Source organism: Pteropus medius, unplaced genomic scaffold, assembly GCF_902729225.1.
Source record: "Pteropus medius unplaced genomic scaffold, Ma_sr-lr_union100, whole genome shotgun sequence".
Classification (NCBI taxonomy): domain Eukaryota; kingdom Metazoa; phylum Chordata; class Mammalia; order Chiroptera; family Pteropodidae; genus Pteropus; species Pteropus medius.
The window spans coordinates 2997986-3013945 of record NW_024350325.1 but is presented as its reverse complement, the minus strand read 5'-3'; the positions used below and the strand labels follow the sequence as shown (position 1 = coordinate 3013945).

The following is a 15960-nucleotide window of genomic DNA, read 5'->3' as shown; positions in this document are numbered from 1 at the left end:
TCTTAACCAATATGTGATGCTGCCCCTGCGTATAATATCAAATACCAGCCTTTTTACAAGAAACAATTAGAAATGTTTTCCAGTGATCTTTTCTACACATTAGAAGAATTCTAAAATGATGGGGGTGTATTAGGAGTTTCAGCCCTGCTTTGGAGTTAGGGGTAACATGAGTTTATAATTTCAAATTGTCAATTAAAAAAAATTTTTTTAAGCAAAATAATCCCATCAATATCACCAATGCTCTAAATTAGCCAGCTGTTTCCACTAAAAAAAAAAAATACGGAGTAGTTGAAGTTTGTTCTTGACAACTCGTAAATTTAATGAGACAGAATCAGAAGTCAGTGGTGGTAAAGGATGGGATGAAGGAGGCCCCATGGTGATGTGTGGCTCAAACCTTCTGTTGTCCAAATATAAATGAAAGAATCCTGCCCTCCTAACCTCAGTCCAGGGGAGGGGTGTGAAACAGAAGCGTCACTCTGAAGTCTCAATGCTATCACGGGTAATTAGAAGTAAATTCTCTGACACTTTCAAAAGAAAGAAAAAGCCTGAGAGGAAATCTGCCTCTTCTCTTGTCCCCAGAGGGTCAGATGATATTACTTGATAAAGGAGATCTTCCAGTAGAGAGATACCATTTGGTCTCTGTTGGCATCTATCCCTAGCATGGTTTCAGGATCCACCAAAACACTTTCCACCTAATCATAGTTCAAAAGGCAGGAACCAGGTAACCTCTCAGTCACTAGGAAGGCCCTGCAGCTGTTTTAAGAAAACGATTCCGGCTTAGCCAACGCTTCACCCTTCCAGGCAACTACACAAATATTCTGCAGTTGGAAGCAGCATGGTGCATTTTGATGCACATCTAAAAGGTACACTTTTTCAGCAAAAAATTGGATTTTCCAATATTCTCATCCAGAGTTGTGAAGGGCTACTTAAAAAAGTTTTTCCTCTGAAGGACTTTTTGCATGCACGATATAGAAAATTTTATCTCCAAATGTTTTTGAAGTGTTTTCTGTTACACATGTTACTTCAAACTTGAAATACTTATCAGCAAATGATGTATAAAACTCAATATTTTACAAACTACAGAATATATTTCATACTTGCCCCCAAATTCATATTTAATAGCATTGATTCTAATTGGTTCCAACATCCCAGAAATTTACCTCTTTATTCCAAGCCTATTTTGCCTTTCCCCTTTAATTCATCTTGCTGATCTACTAAGAATAATGTTGATGAGAAAAATAAAAAGGTGCCAAAAGAGAGGTGCCTTCTGCCGAGGGTCCTGCGTGGGAAAGTGGTGTAGCAGCCGCACTCACCATGAAGCCCTTCAGAGTCCGGTAGTGCGGATCCAGCAGCAGGCTGGCCACCGAGCACACCTGAGCGGTTCTGTCCCAGCCATCAGAACAGTGAACAAGCACACTTGCCCCTTCCTCTGAAACTGCCTAAAAAACAGGATCAGCAAAAAGTCACAAACAATGGCTTATAAACATGAAAAATCTCATCAGAACTAGATTTGGTTTTATATTTACAGAAATAGGCAAAAACAAAAAAACAATGACTGTTCATTCATTTATTTAGTGTGCATGCCCTCATCTAGTTAGGGCAGAGCCACGGACTGGTTTGGTGCTGGTAACTAATGTTTTTCCTTCCCTTCCCACTATATCCAGAAGCCACCACCCTGGCCACTTTAACTAAGTATACGTACTACATAATATGTACCATTTGCTGTGCAAACTTATCTCCACGTTTTATCTTCTAGCCAACTTTCGACCTCCTCTCCTCTCCTGTTTCTACCTTAAGCCTTTCCAATATTGAAATTCTGGATTGCCTACAGGCCTCAGTCATTTGCAAAAGGAAAAGACACAAGAATCAAGTGTAAAACTATGAAATTAGAGATAAAAGGATAAAAGCCACATTGGGAAGGAGGAGAAAACAAAGGTAAAAATTATAGCAGCAAGTCTCTGCTAAGAAAAGAATTTCTATTTGCTATCGCAAAGGTGCATGCAATTTTTAGCTGAGTATTCTGACAAGAAACATTAACTGGGAAATAGTGAGGATTTCATGATAGCATTTATCACTACCTGAAATTCCACTTCTATTCATTTTGTCTTTCATACCAGAATGTAAGCTCTGTGAGAGAAGAGACTGGCTTCCTCAGCTCCTAGAAAAGTGTCTGGCACTAAATATCTGTTGAATAAATGAATTACCTAATAAAGGGAAGCATACCATGTCACCAGAAAAAACATGGTTATCTTTAGGTATAAATCTGAGAGAAATATATATATATATATAAAGGACAAACAAATATAAAAACACTGAACGACAAAATAGACAATGCATCCAAAACAGGTTTATGAAAGCTGCAGCAAGATTCTTCCCATGGCAGAATGGAATCCACCAACCAGGTTCAGGAACATGACTTTTGCTTATGCCATCATTAAAAAGGAGGTCCTGTTTACCAAGATGGACGCCTCAGGCCTCTGTCACTGAAGTGACTCACATTTGGATGTACACCCCTTTGGAAAATTCTTCCCTCCAACTAGGACCAAACCTAACTGGAGAAAATATTCTGAAAATATTTTACCACTTGACTGCCGTGTTGACATACTATTAACTGAGCACTGTCCTGTCTTTCGCAAAACCCACCTTCAGAGGACAAACCTGGCAGAGGTCTGCAAAGCAACTGCCCACTCAGTGCAGCACAACCCAGCACAGGGCGGCTGATGGGGAGGAGACAGGATCTAAACTCTGAAGTCAGAGTGTGCTGGCTAGTCTACCGCTTCACTTATCTGCTCTGCAATTGCATACCTTTGCAATGAAGATTCCTGCATCCATGATGGCCTTAATGTGCCTTAACCAGCCAGAGTTCTCTAGTCCCCACAGAAAGTCACTCATGGAGGGAGATTTAAGTTCACACACTGCAAGATAAACCATGTTATAAAAGCGAAATAAAGGCAATCTCTTATTTTACATGTGATCATATTTACAGGTAGTTTGCTAATGATTCCTTCATTGTAGTATTTTCTGGAAGACTTAAGATAAATGCCCAAGCTTACTAAACTTGATTTCACTGAACCATTTCAAGTAAGGGTTTTCAACAATTTTTTTTTTTGGTCATGGAGGACACTGTGTCCGTTTATAAGTATTATATTTGTGAAGTTTAAATGCAAATATGGACGAAAATCATTGAATGTTACCATAGTAAAGGTCCAGCAGGGCTTTTTACCCTTCAGTATTCAAAATGGGCCTCTAAGGAATATGCATTAAGAGTGCTATGGAGGGAAAAAATCATATAACTGACTCTAGCACTTTTCCCAATTAGAATGCTCCAACATCCAACCACTTTAGTTTAGGACTACTGAAAAAGCACAAAACTATCCTAAAGGTCTTAAATGGAAATGATCAAACTCTTCTTGCCAACAGCTCCCACCCAATGGGAGTAAAGCATACGAACTTAAAAATGAGACCTTATCCTTCTGAACGGCTGCTAGAGCATCAAGTGACGGGTTTTCCCTTTGACTGAAAATAGAAAAAAACCTAAGATCCCAATGATATCTATATTTATGAAATTAAGGCAGGTGTGTAAATACCTCTATAATAGTAACACAAGCAATTTCATCTCAGGAGCTTACCTTTTAGTTAACATAAAGCATGAAAAAGCTTTAGAGCTAGTGTTCTGACTACATACCACAAATACTACATTCCAAATATAGATGAGTTTTATACCTATAAAGTCCTTTTGATGAATCTTATAAATCAGCCAGTGAAAAATAACATCCCATAGGTTTTTGTTCAAGTATATTTTATTGTACTCTGATGCACTGACACATGCGGGGAGTAGAGAGCCCTATTTCCTACTCCCAACTCTGTCAGTAAGTAGCTGTATAATCTTGTACAAGTCATTTCCACTCTTTCAGCCTCAATTTCTTCATGTTTAAAACAGGGAAGGTATGCTAAGTTAGATCTAAGTACCTTTCCAACTCTAAACTCCCAGATTCAACTTTGTCAACTCTTTGAAAGCATTGAGCATTTGGAATACACAGTAAGCCTTAACAACCATATTTAATTTATCAGATGTCCTTCCCTAAAATGTGCCAGATAACAGAAGGTTCACTTATATGTCCTGCAACATAAGAGCCACCAAAAAAAAAAAAAAAATACCAACAAGAAGTTAAATTCTGAGTTACAGATGTCTGCACTGATGAAGGAAATAACACCAAGATTCCCAGCAGAAGAAAAGCTTATTGTGGATAGGTTTAGGCAAGATCCCAAACTCTTCCTCGCAAACCCCCGCCCTGAGCAGGAAGCACAGCTCCAGCAACCTACTGAGCAGCTGGAGAACTGAGTTCTCTCTGGCATCGCTCTGGCTCAGAGCACTGTCCCTGTCTGAGGTCACAGTGCTGCCTCCTCTCAACCATCACCGGCAGGAAAGCCCTGTCCGTATCTAGTAAAGCACGTGCAAACCACAGACAGACACAACATCTACAGCTCCGCTGGCCATCCCTGCGGCCCTGGGTATTTACAAGGCTATGGTATCTGTAGTCATTAAAATGTGTTGTAAAATATGTAAACATATAAAAAATCAAAAAATAATGTAACAGACACTCAGACTGGCCACAATTGCTTCAGATGAACGAAAAGAGAGAAAAGTTATAAATAAATTCCATGTTTCCATGCTTTCCTGCTTCTTCCTTCTGAAGTTTAACATTCTCAAGCAGGTTTTTGTCCCTTCACTGCTCACATACTAGCTGTGTGAGTTTGGACACACAATAACTTGGTCTCTCTGCCTTAGTTTCCTCAGCTCCTATATCAAAGAGCAGTTTTATGTTAGTCTTCACTACTATTATGATCCTCATACAATTTTATATTGTTTTTATATGAATTAAAGTTTACATATACTATATAGCCCTTTGCAACTTGATTTTTTTCATTCAGCGTTTTATTTTTGAGACATTCATATTATGTGAGAAATTTCATTCAACAGCTGTGTAATATTCCACTCTATGAACACATCTCAGATTATTTCCCATTCCCCTACCATTGGTAACTGTTTCTTCTTTTTCATTATTTATAAACAGAGCAAAAAACATGTCTACAGTCTCTTTGTGGAAAATCTCCCTGTATGCGTGTTTCTGTAAGTGAAATGGGCTGGGTCATAGTTCCCGGCATCTTCAGCTCTACCACATATTGTCAATTGCTCTCCAAAGGGGTCGCCTGGTTTACAATGTCACCCGCAGGGTAGGTGAGTTCCTCTCCCCCGTATCCCAGCAAAAACAGTTCTGCTGATGCTTCCAGTTTTGCCAGTCTTATCTCTCTAAAGATATTAATGCCACTTTTCTGTTTGTTTTCATTTCTTTACACTCTGGATGAATCTGCTTTTTTTCTAGAATCTTCGTGTTTGCTTGCTTGTGTGCGTGTGTTTGGTCCCTGTCTTCCATTGGTAGACTTTTGTCAAATTCCTGGTAATCGTTGTTTGTATGTAAGCATGAGGCACTAACAAGTGTCTAGAGGGGCTGTGTGCACGAGCAGGCTTTCTTAGGCTGTGGGAGCACTGGCCAGTCGGACGCCCGGACGTCAGGATCTGCAACTCCTTTCTCTTGGAATGGCTGGAGGCCCCAGGGAGGGGTCTTCCAAACACGTGAGTGACTCAAGACTGGATGGCAGTGTCCTCAGAGTTAGGAGAGGAATGAGGAACCCTGGTATCATCTTAGATGTTTACTTAACCCCTCCTTTTTGGGCCTAGTATTCCCTGCCCGCCTCTTCCAGCCATGCCTGGTATCCCTGAGCCTACAGCCTCTCTAATCAACCTTTCCAGAAACTTCATCACTATCTTCCCTTCTGAAGGTGTGGGAAGAGCCTTCACAAGGCAGCGCGGGTGAGGAAGGAAGTTGGGATCTAAGGAACTGTTCCATGTTCATTCGGCCAGTCCTCCTGTTTCAGTCACATGATACCTCTCATGCCAGAGGTTTCTGAGGATCTGCGGGTCCATCTGGCATGCTTTGGTGTCTCTCACTCCATAAATTTCATCTTTTTTCTAGTCTGGTGATTAGTTTGTTAGTTAATACTCATCCATCTATTTTCCAACTTTAAAATTTTAGCTGCAGGCACTTCTTCTCCCATTGTCTTGCTCTTTCGTATTTTTGCCTATTTTACCACTTCATTACCATTTTAGTGGGGATCAGGAGGATCTAGGTCAATATAAGCATAAGCATGCCGTGTTTAACTGGGAAAAGATCAAATGTGGGCCTGTGCGAGGCAGGAGTCGGAAGTGAGATTACCCGTGTCAAGCTGAGCTGTTAAAAAAAATCTACTCATGGCCTCAAGGTGATGAGCAGGAAGCAGTCTCTATTGAGATTTTTAAACCCTGGGTCTAGTCTCATGCATGTTTGTGATCCAAAATTATAATTTCCTTACGTGTAGAAGCCCCAAGCTGAGAAATCATCATATCTGGGCTAGAGTCTTGCAGATACCTAGTAGAAGCAAACCAAAAACTGCTCAGGAGCAACATTTCCATAATTTTGTGGAATCCCACAGATAAAGCTAGATGAAGATAAGCATGCAATAAAAATGTATAACATACCAAAGAACGGTGTTCTCAAATAAGAGCAAAGAGACATAGAAGAAAAAGATACAGAGCTAGCACCCCAAAAATGTTATAGAACAGAACAGTATTCGAATTGGAGCAGGAGGATGCTCCCCACCTTCCTCTCCCTGTGGTTCTGGGTGAGGATTCACCACAGCTTCTGCGGGATATGTGGAAGGCAGAAGGGAAGCAGCAGCGTTTAACTGCCGGGCACTGCAGGCTCCATGATGAAGGCTCTTTTCCAATCCAGCCTGTCCTCACTGCCTGCTACTGCTTCATGGCCAGCTCTCCTTCCCGACAGCCACCCTGCTGACCTCTAAGGCCTCAGGCCTCCACCCAACGCAGGAGAAACGAGCTTCCACAGACTTCTCCACCAGCTCCCCTCAGTGTCCTGTCTGTCCTTAAGGACTTTCCTCTCATCCTCGACCATCTCCCTCTGCACCCTTACTTCCCCAGTGTCTCCCTACCACAAACCTTTTTCCAAACCACTCACATCCTGCTTCCCTGATCAAACTTCCCTGATAGTGGTTCAAAGAGAACTAAGCAAAACAAAATTATGAGACAGTTATTGACTTCAGGGAAGACATTAAGTTGTTCTAAAAGGAAATACCACCAGAGTATAGAAAAGGCCTCAGCTATGAATAAATGCTTACATCATAATAATAATGTACACACTGAATAAGGAACTAATCAAAATTATAACAACTCTCCAAGGGACACAGATGGTTGGGAAACATTTGCTGTAAGAGGTAGAGAGAAGTGTGTGAAGGCCATTGCTCCTCTTCCACAGAGGGATGTCAATGGACCCATGCAAAATGGAAAAATCAAGCAATAGTAGTGAACCTCGGTGACAGAAATACGGAGGCCAAGGCCTAAGGTCAGAGGAAGTGGCTGCTCTGAAAATCAGAAATGGAGGTGGGAAATAGCTGGACTCTGGTTTTGTTGTTTTGGGTATAAACATGGAACTATTTGATTTTTTAAAAACTTTCTACAAGTCAAATATTGGTCAGAAAATAAAAACTAAATTACAAAAAAATCTGAAGCATCAGCCTTCACTGGAGGTAAAGGCCCTCCTCTCCTTCCCCTCCCCAACCCTTCACCATGGAAATAGCTCAAGCTTTTAACAATCTTCATTTCTAGCACCTAGAGATTTACTCTTCTTTTCCTTCTTTTTTTAACAGCTTTTTTTTGTGATATAATTCACTTACTATACAATTCACTCAAAGTGCACAACTCAATGGTTTTTAGTATATCCACAGAGTTGTGTATCCATCACCACCATCGATTCCAGAACATTTTCATCGCCCCCAAAAGAAACTCTTACCCATTAGCAGTCAGCCCCATTTCCCCTCCCCCAGCCCTAGGCAATCACCATTCTACATTCTTTATAGATTTGCCTATTTCAGAAACTTCATGTCACACAATAAGTGGTCTATTATGACCAGTTTCCTTCACTTAGCATTTTTCCAAGGTTCACACATATTATAGCATGTATCGGTATTTCATTTCTTTTTTAAGGCCCAATAATATTTCATTGTATAGATACACCACATTTTTTATCATCAGTTGATGGACATTTGGGTTGTTTCCACTTCTTGGCTATAACGAATAATGTTGACATGAACATTCATGAACAAGCTTTTGTGTGGACATGTTTCACTTCTCTTGGGCATATACCTAAGGAGTTGAAGTGCTGGGTTCCATGGCAACTCTAGGTTTAGCCACTTGAGAAGCTGCCAGAGGAACTGTTTTCCACAGCAGCTGCACCATGTTACATTCCCAACAGCCGTTCTGATCTCTCCATATCCTCACCATATCAACACTTGTTATCATCTGTCTTTTTGATTACAGCCTCCCTAGTGGATGTAAGGTGGTATCTTACTATAGTTTTGATTCCCTGATGGCAAATTCCTCTTCTTTCTTACAAGTTCAATTATTCACTTAAATAAATTTTTGCTATATTTATCTCATAATTTCTAGGTGTTTTTATCAGAGGGTATTTCACGTTAGCATAATCTGCCATCTCGGGGGAAAAAGGAATGCTTACCTTCATGTTTCATTTATATTTTAGTTTTATGTGAACTAATCCACACATCTTAGTAACAATCATGACGTGTTTGTGGGCAACAGCACATGGTACTGTTCAAGGGTATGTCAAAGTCAGATGTTCTAGCATTCAATTCCAACTCTACCCCTGCCCAACAATGTAATCTGGGGCCAATTACTGAGCCTTGATTTCCTCTAGTGGGGATAAAATGGGGATAAAACACCTTCCTCAAATAGTTGTTGAAGGATGAAATGAGGTAAGACATAAAAACTGTGCTGGCAGATAGATGATTTGAAAGTGGTAGCTATAATATACATTTTATTATTTGCTCATCCAGCATGGTATCCTGAGAGGTAGGAGGTATTAGACTCAGTCAAATCTGTGAAAGCTGAGGCAGAGGGACGTTAAAACACAAAGTAATTAATTGCAGAGGAGAGTTTAAGTCTTTCAATAAACAAGCATAGAGTTTTTTACTACCATACCATGGCTACCTAGATGGGCTTAACTAGAAATGATGATGATAATGATGATGATAAATAATAAAGGCAAAAAACTTAGCGTACTTATACTCTCCTAAGTGGTTTATATATAATAGCCTTTTAATCCTCATAACAATCATATGAAGAGACTATTATTATCCTCATTTATTAAAGTGGAAACCAATATAAAGAGAAGTAACTTGTCCAAGGTCACCAGTCGATAGGCAGTGAGGCTGGGATTCAGTCCAGTCCAGAGTTCGTGTTCTAAAGCAATGCCTCTGAATCCGTTACATTATTTTCCATAATTCAAACATGGACCAATCTAAATGCTTGGTTCCCACATACTATCAGCCTAAAGGTTATGCATTTTATCACTTAGAAATGCACTATCCAACGTAATAGACACTAATTACAGGTGGCTATTAGCACCTGAAACAATTGAGACATGCTGTGAGTGTAAAATATATTCCAAATTTCAAAGACTTAGTATGAAAAAACAGAATATAAAATGTCTCCCTGGTACTTTTTAAATACTGATTACATGATAAAATGATAACACTCTGGACACATAGTTAAATACACTATATTATTATTAAAATTAATTCGCCCATTTCTTCTTACCTTTTTAATGTAGATACTAGGAAATTTAAAATTACTAATGTTGCACGCGCTTGTGACTTCCATCATACTTTCATGGCACAGCACTGATTTAGATTGCTCAAGGAAGATTAACCTAATTAAAAGTCTTCAGACCTTTTTTACACACATACTCCTACAATAATTATTGAAATGATGCACCCTCTCATGCACCCTGGGAAAATGCACCAGAAAAAGGTGGAAGGTGTGGGAACAGGTGTACTTGTCTTTTGTAAGGAAGCAAAGGGGCAACTGGGAAGGGGAGGTGGGATAGGACTGCCAGCTCCTGGACCCAGGCACATGCTAAGACAGGTCACACAGTGCTGGAAGGAATCCATGTAGAAGCTGATGCTCTCGAAGCCAAGCCAATTCCCAGAAAGCAATCAACGAGCCAGGGCGCTCATCGGCACATCTGCGCCTGAGCTCAGGGCGCATGCACCCAATTTGGACACAGACCTCCGAATCTGATGCAAAGGCCAAACGCTGGCCCCCGGTTAAAACTGAGCAACCCGGCCAGGCCCCCGGAGATGTGTCCTCTCGGACACAGCCCAGCAGTTACTACACCTGCCCTCCAAGTGGCAGGCTCAGCCTCTGCCTATGCGGCCACAGCCCAGCAGGAAGACGTGAAATTCCAGCACCTTCTGTGAGCTCTCAATACTCCCTGGGCGCCTGCTGTTTGGTCTTTCTGTCCAACCCCAGGCCATGACCCAAGTTCAGCTTAATCCTAAAGCACACACATTCCACCACGCAGTCTCAGGGCCCCTCTCATTCCTTCCAATCCTCCACAGAGAACGTTCTCTTACAAACAAGTCTTTTCCACTAAATGGGCCAAACTTTCTGGTTCGTATGGCAGGGCTTAGGGTGAGCCGGCATTCTCCTTTACCCCAAAGAGTACAGGGAGCCCGAGGGATATCTTGGCATCTAAACTCTGAAGCTCACCCCAAGAACAAATTATCTTTTTCACCTCTTCTCCCCACAAGGCATGGAAATGACAGCAAGTTAAAAATAAAGACATCAGGCTTTCCAGCTAACCTAGAGACCGTCTGTGCAAGAGAGGAATGATGGCTCACAGAACAAGACCCTAAAATGTCCTGCCAGAGAGAATGTTCCAGTGCTCACACAGCAAGGGACAGGCTGCAGCATCGCTTGCCAGGTCAGCTCCTTTTCCCCACACTGAGAATGGCTCCTTGTTTAACATTTATGTTTTCAGGAACACTGAAACTGTAGACATTAAATAAAATAACCTCACCCAGTTTTCAAGCCAGGTAACCACTGAGAGGGTGTTTTCCCCCCAGATGTTGAGTGGAGTGTTAAAAGCAAACAGCTCTACAGATGATTAAATACACAGGAACAGACGGGGGTATACTTGAGACTGGAACAATTAGTGCTTGGGTTTTTAAATATGAAACTGGTAACTTTGTTTGACTAAACTCAGGATAAGGCAGAAATACTGATTTGTTCACTCTTGTTGCCAAACCCAAACCAATATTTACAAACCATTTTGCTGAACAAAGTTCATTTCAGCTGACATCAGAGGCATATGCCACTGATTACAGAGAGTTGCACTTACTAACCGTTGAGTCCAATAATATTTGTTTTACATACAGGGCAACTTATCCCATAAACATATATAAAAAACACATATATAAAAAAGAAAAGACACGTCATTGTAGATCCTGAGAAAATGTGAAATTTACTTGGAAGAAAATAAGCCTCAGATGATCTCTCTTAGCTATTTCCTGCACCAGTCTTATTTCTTCCTATACGGTTGTTGGATGGGTGTCAGTGAGGGGGCAAAAACAGCCACGTGCACCCTGTGGGACTGGACTTTCTTGCCTTCTAAGATATAAAGTTGAAAAGTACTCACTCCCCACCCCACCCCTTAATTATCACACCTGACACATGCCTGACTTCTGCTGATGTATGATTTTTCCCTTTCATATTTCAAGTCTAATAAAATGGTCTTCAAAGAACTGGCAAATGATAATACTCTCTTGTCACTGAACATCGTAGCAGGTGAAACCATTCAAAGAGGACTTATGGCTTGAAAAACGGAAATGTTTGGTTAAACGTGTTTTATAGTCTCCCTCTTTTACTTAAGGCCCACCATGGTGACACGAACGAAATTTCTGAGCTCTGCAGTGAACTGTATTCAATTTACTAATATGAGTGGTGCTCTCCTCCCTATCTATGCCAATGACATGGGCCTCTTTACAGAGAACTTTACATTAACTAGAGAGATGTGTGTTTTAGCTTCTCCACGGGGCACCAACAAAATTAACGATTCTTTAAAACAATCCCAGCTTTGTATGTAGCACCTGCTTATAGTAAGGAAAAACAGTTCACCAGCTTTGTCTATGATGCCCTTTTCTGGAATCTCAGTACAATAATGCCATGGAAGCCATTTTTGTAGAGCCCTATTTTCTTTTAAAGAATTTCATTAAAATATGAAATGGTAAGGTGCAATCAAGCCTAAATCTGTATACCTTTGTTAGCACTGCTTGAGTTAATAGCACAGGAAATGGTACACACATGTGCACGAGTGTGTGTCCAACTAATAAACATGTAAACATGTATGTGCGTGTAAATGCATGTATATACACAGACAGAAACATATGTTCCGATGATACTTACTACCAATGGCCTAAAAAAAATCAAGTAGCAGGTTCACAAAAGAATGTCCTGTTAGCGTTTATTAGCTCTGCATGTGAATTTTGAGTCTAAAGACAGAATTTGCAGCAAATAAATTTAAAAATATATATGCCCACTTACATTACATGTACACATGTAAGGCTTGGGACTTGGTGGTCTACAGTAAATACAATTATCTCAATTTAGAGAGGAGGAGTGGGCTCAGACACTGGTGACGACAAGTACCTTGTGATAAGAATCTAGTTCCCTTGACTCCAATTTCCATATTATTTTCGCTACGAATAGAGAATACTTAAGTCAGTATACAAACTGAGCCAGGATGAACAGGAAATGAATTGAAAGTAGGGCTTAAGAAATGATAAAGTCGAAACAGGAAATTTAAAGCGAATGCATACAGAGAAGTCTAGACTGGGAGAAAATGTTGAGAGGTTGGGAAATCATATGGATATAAGGTATTAGTGGTAGGCACACTCAGGAATCACGTAAGATTAAGATGTTGGCAGCAATTAAATGAAGTGGTGAAATAAGCAAAATATGCAGCACAGGATGTAGCACGTGGGGACTCATTCCACACTTATCACATCTCCTCAAATCTCAGGCCACACTGTCACTGGCAAGCAAGTACTGAACTGCTAAATCCCAACTATAGCCTTATGGAAAAACAGCTCACCTTGTCACTAAAATTACTCATGTCTATCTTTAGTTTTATGGGAGAAACTTTCTTCTACAAGCACTCCTTTAGTAAATGTCCCAGTTATCCAAAACTAACCATCAGGATTAACAAAATATAAAACAATAATTCTAAAGATAAAAACTTTTAAACTTTGAATCGTATCAGTGAACCTCAAGATAAAGCAGAATTAGGATAAAAATAGCCACTGTTCTCTCATTAAGTCACTTTGTTTTCACTTATCCTCTCCTTTGATAATGCCACCCAGAGATGAAGTCTGCAGCTTTGACATCTAGTTAAAACCTTCAGCCATCCCACTTACCCAGGGAAAGCCCTCAGTGACGTCACTAATTAGCAAGTACCATCTTTCCTTCCTGCCTTGATTGTTGCTCTATATCAAAAATCAATTACTTCATTTTGTATTAATAAAGCATCTTTCTATCCAATACCTATCATATAGAATTTCAATAACTGATGAATGGACGGATGTTTGAGTTAACTATGGCAGCTCCTAGTTATTCCCTTACTATAAGCAGGTATTGTGCCTGGTACTCCACGTACATTATCTACCATACGGAATATTATTTACTACCAATTTTCAGATTGGAAAGTGTGACGCAAATAGGTTTACTAAGTCATCCATGGTTACACAGCCAGTAAATAATCGAGCTGGAATCCAGTCCACAGAACATAAACCCAAGGGGTCATGTTCTTTCCTCTGTGCCTTAGCACTTAGGATATGAGATTAGCTGATAGCATCCAGCACTCTATCAGCCACATTCTACATCTTCTTATAGAGAGCAAAGTACACACTCTTGATCCATTTCTTTCCTCCAACAACCATGACATGATACCTAATGAAGCCTGACAGAACAGACCTGTTGATCTAGCAGAACACTTGTTTAAAAGCCTTATAATGGTTATTGTTGTGTGAAGCTATCTAATTCCACTTTAATAGAAAAGCGGGGTTTCTATGTGGAAATTCATGAAATGTTGCTAAATTTTTAGGGTAATGACCAGATTTTCAGCCAAGTCTTATTGGCTGTCTCATCGAATAGATCAATAATCTGAGGAAATTAACATTGGTAAAAAGTCAGAAGATGGAGAACTTAAAAAAGATTAACCTTTATATAGCCTTTTCTTAGCTCATATCTGATAGAATTTCATAGCATAAACTTGTAGGTAATGTAATTGGAAATACTTTAAAATGGAAAACAAATACAAAATATCTATAATGGGTTGAACTCCTCTGTTTCTTCAAGGTTGAATTAGGCATCACCTCACAAAGACAGGAGATGAGGAAGAAGTATCAAACTCAAAGGACATTTAAACTCAAAGGACATTTAAACTCATAACCACAAGCTTAACTCTGAGCAGAGAGAAATATCTCTTGGAAACTTTGGAGCTACGTGTGGTAGGGACTGTTCTCTTCTAGACCTTGGTGCACCTAAGACAACCTGCAAGGAGACCAGAGCAGTGAGCCGAGTGAATGCAATACCCACCACAATGGTGCTCCCAGGACGAACTCAACATTCTCTGCTTTCAACTTCCTTTCCACACCCAGTGAAGGTTCTGAATAATTGGGCCATAGAACCTTCGCACAGGAGCACAAATAAGATACCATCTCTGGGGCCACCTGATTTTGCCACAGAACTCTCCACAGTCAATGCCCACAATTTCACGTATATTTCTTTTTTTAAAAAAAAAAACATATTTTAGATTAGTCTCTAAGAGGAGACAATATATTATATCTCTTTAATATAAATGACAGTAGAAATATTTAAATTATCAGTTTTGCCACATTCTTTTCAGTATTAAGTATTTTACTTTTTAAAAAATAAGTGAAAAATGGTATCTTGAGGATTTAATTTCCATTTCTTTTATTAACAGAACAAGTTTAAATGTTTTCTATGTTTATCTGTTTCAACTGCTTCCTCTTTTAAAAACTATTTTAAATTGAGTTGTTTAACCTTGCTGAGACTCAGTGTTGTCACCTGTAAAGTGAAAACAATACCACACACTGCACACCGTTGCCGTGAAAATCAAATACAATTAATTAAGTGAAAATACTGAAGAAGCCTGGCATGTAGCAGTTGCTCAATTTGTAGTTAAATGAATAAATCAAAGAACAAGTGATCAGTTACACAGAACTTAAACAACGGCCAAAAATATTAATCTAATATTCATGTAGAATCTAGGCACAAAACTTGTGATGGGGAGAAAGTACAGTTTTTAATCAACATCCAAATGATGTCAGATGTCACTGCCATTACCTTTTCCCCATCAACACCTGCCTTACCTTGAAAACAGATTTACAAAGAGGCATTACAATGTAGTACAACCTTGACAAGCCTAGGTGTAAAAGTAATTCTGTCTACCTCTCTACCTCCCTCTCAGTGATCTCCCCAACACCAAGGATGCCCCGGGAGATTTTTATCTCTACATCTGATAACAATTTCTTTGGCCTTGGAAAGAGCCTATTCCAGGCTCTTCTAGTGACTGTTTCAATTTAAAAAAAGAAAAACACACTATAGGACATCTTTTTCTTATTTGAAGAAAAAAACCATTATCTATATGATTAAAAGGGAAGCTACTGTGGAAAGCACTTGATAAATTATAAAAGCACAAACGTAACTGAAAGGCATCATTATGATATCATACCACAAAACAGTCTGATTTAGAACTCATAGATCAAACTTAAAACTAAATCAGCTCTACAAAAGGACCTACACAGAATGTGAACTTGGTCCTAGATTTCAGTTTCTGATGAAATATCTTAAAGCTCTTGCTCACAGATAGAAGTATTTGCAGCCAGAATGCAGTTATTCTCCTCTGTTATTCAGAATCTATTCTGATATCAATAATAGTGGTAAAAAAAAAAAAAGTGAAGAAAATA

The 15960-nt window shown here is 39.6% G+C and overlaps 1 protein-coding gene across 3 annotated transcripts in view; it reads right to left on the bottom strand.

Annotated features, from left to right (window-relative positions):
* The window catches only part of MTMR7 (myotubularin related protein 7), an 87755-nt gene that overhangs the window by 10237 nt on the left and 61558 nt on the right, over positions 1-15960 (bottom strand). For 2 of the 3 annotated variants that reach the window (XM_039839310.1, XM_039839313.1), the window contains 2 exons: positions 2806-2915; positions 1314-1439 (listed from right to left, as the gene is read on the bottom strand). In XM_039839310.1, coding sequence (XP_039695244.1) covers positions 1314-1439; positions 2806-2915 — 236 coding nt within the window. The remainder of the gene's footprint in view (positions 1-1313; positions 1440-2805; positions 2916-15960) is intronic. The other variant, XM_039839312.1, reaches the window with a different exon arrangement.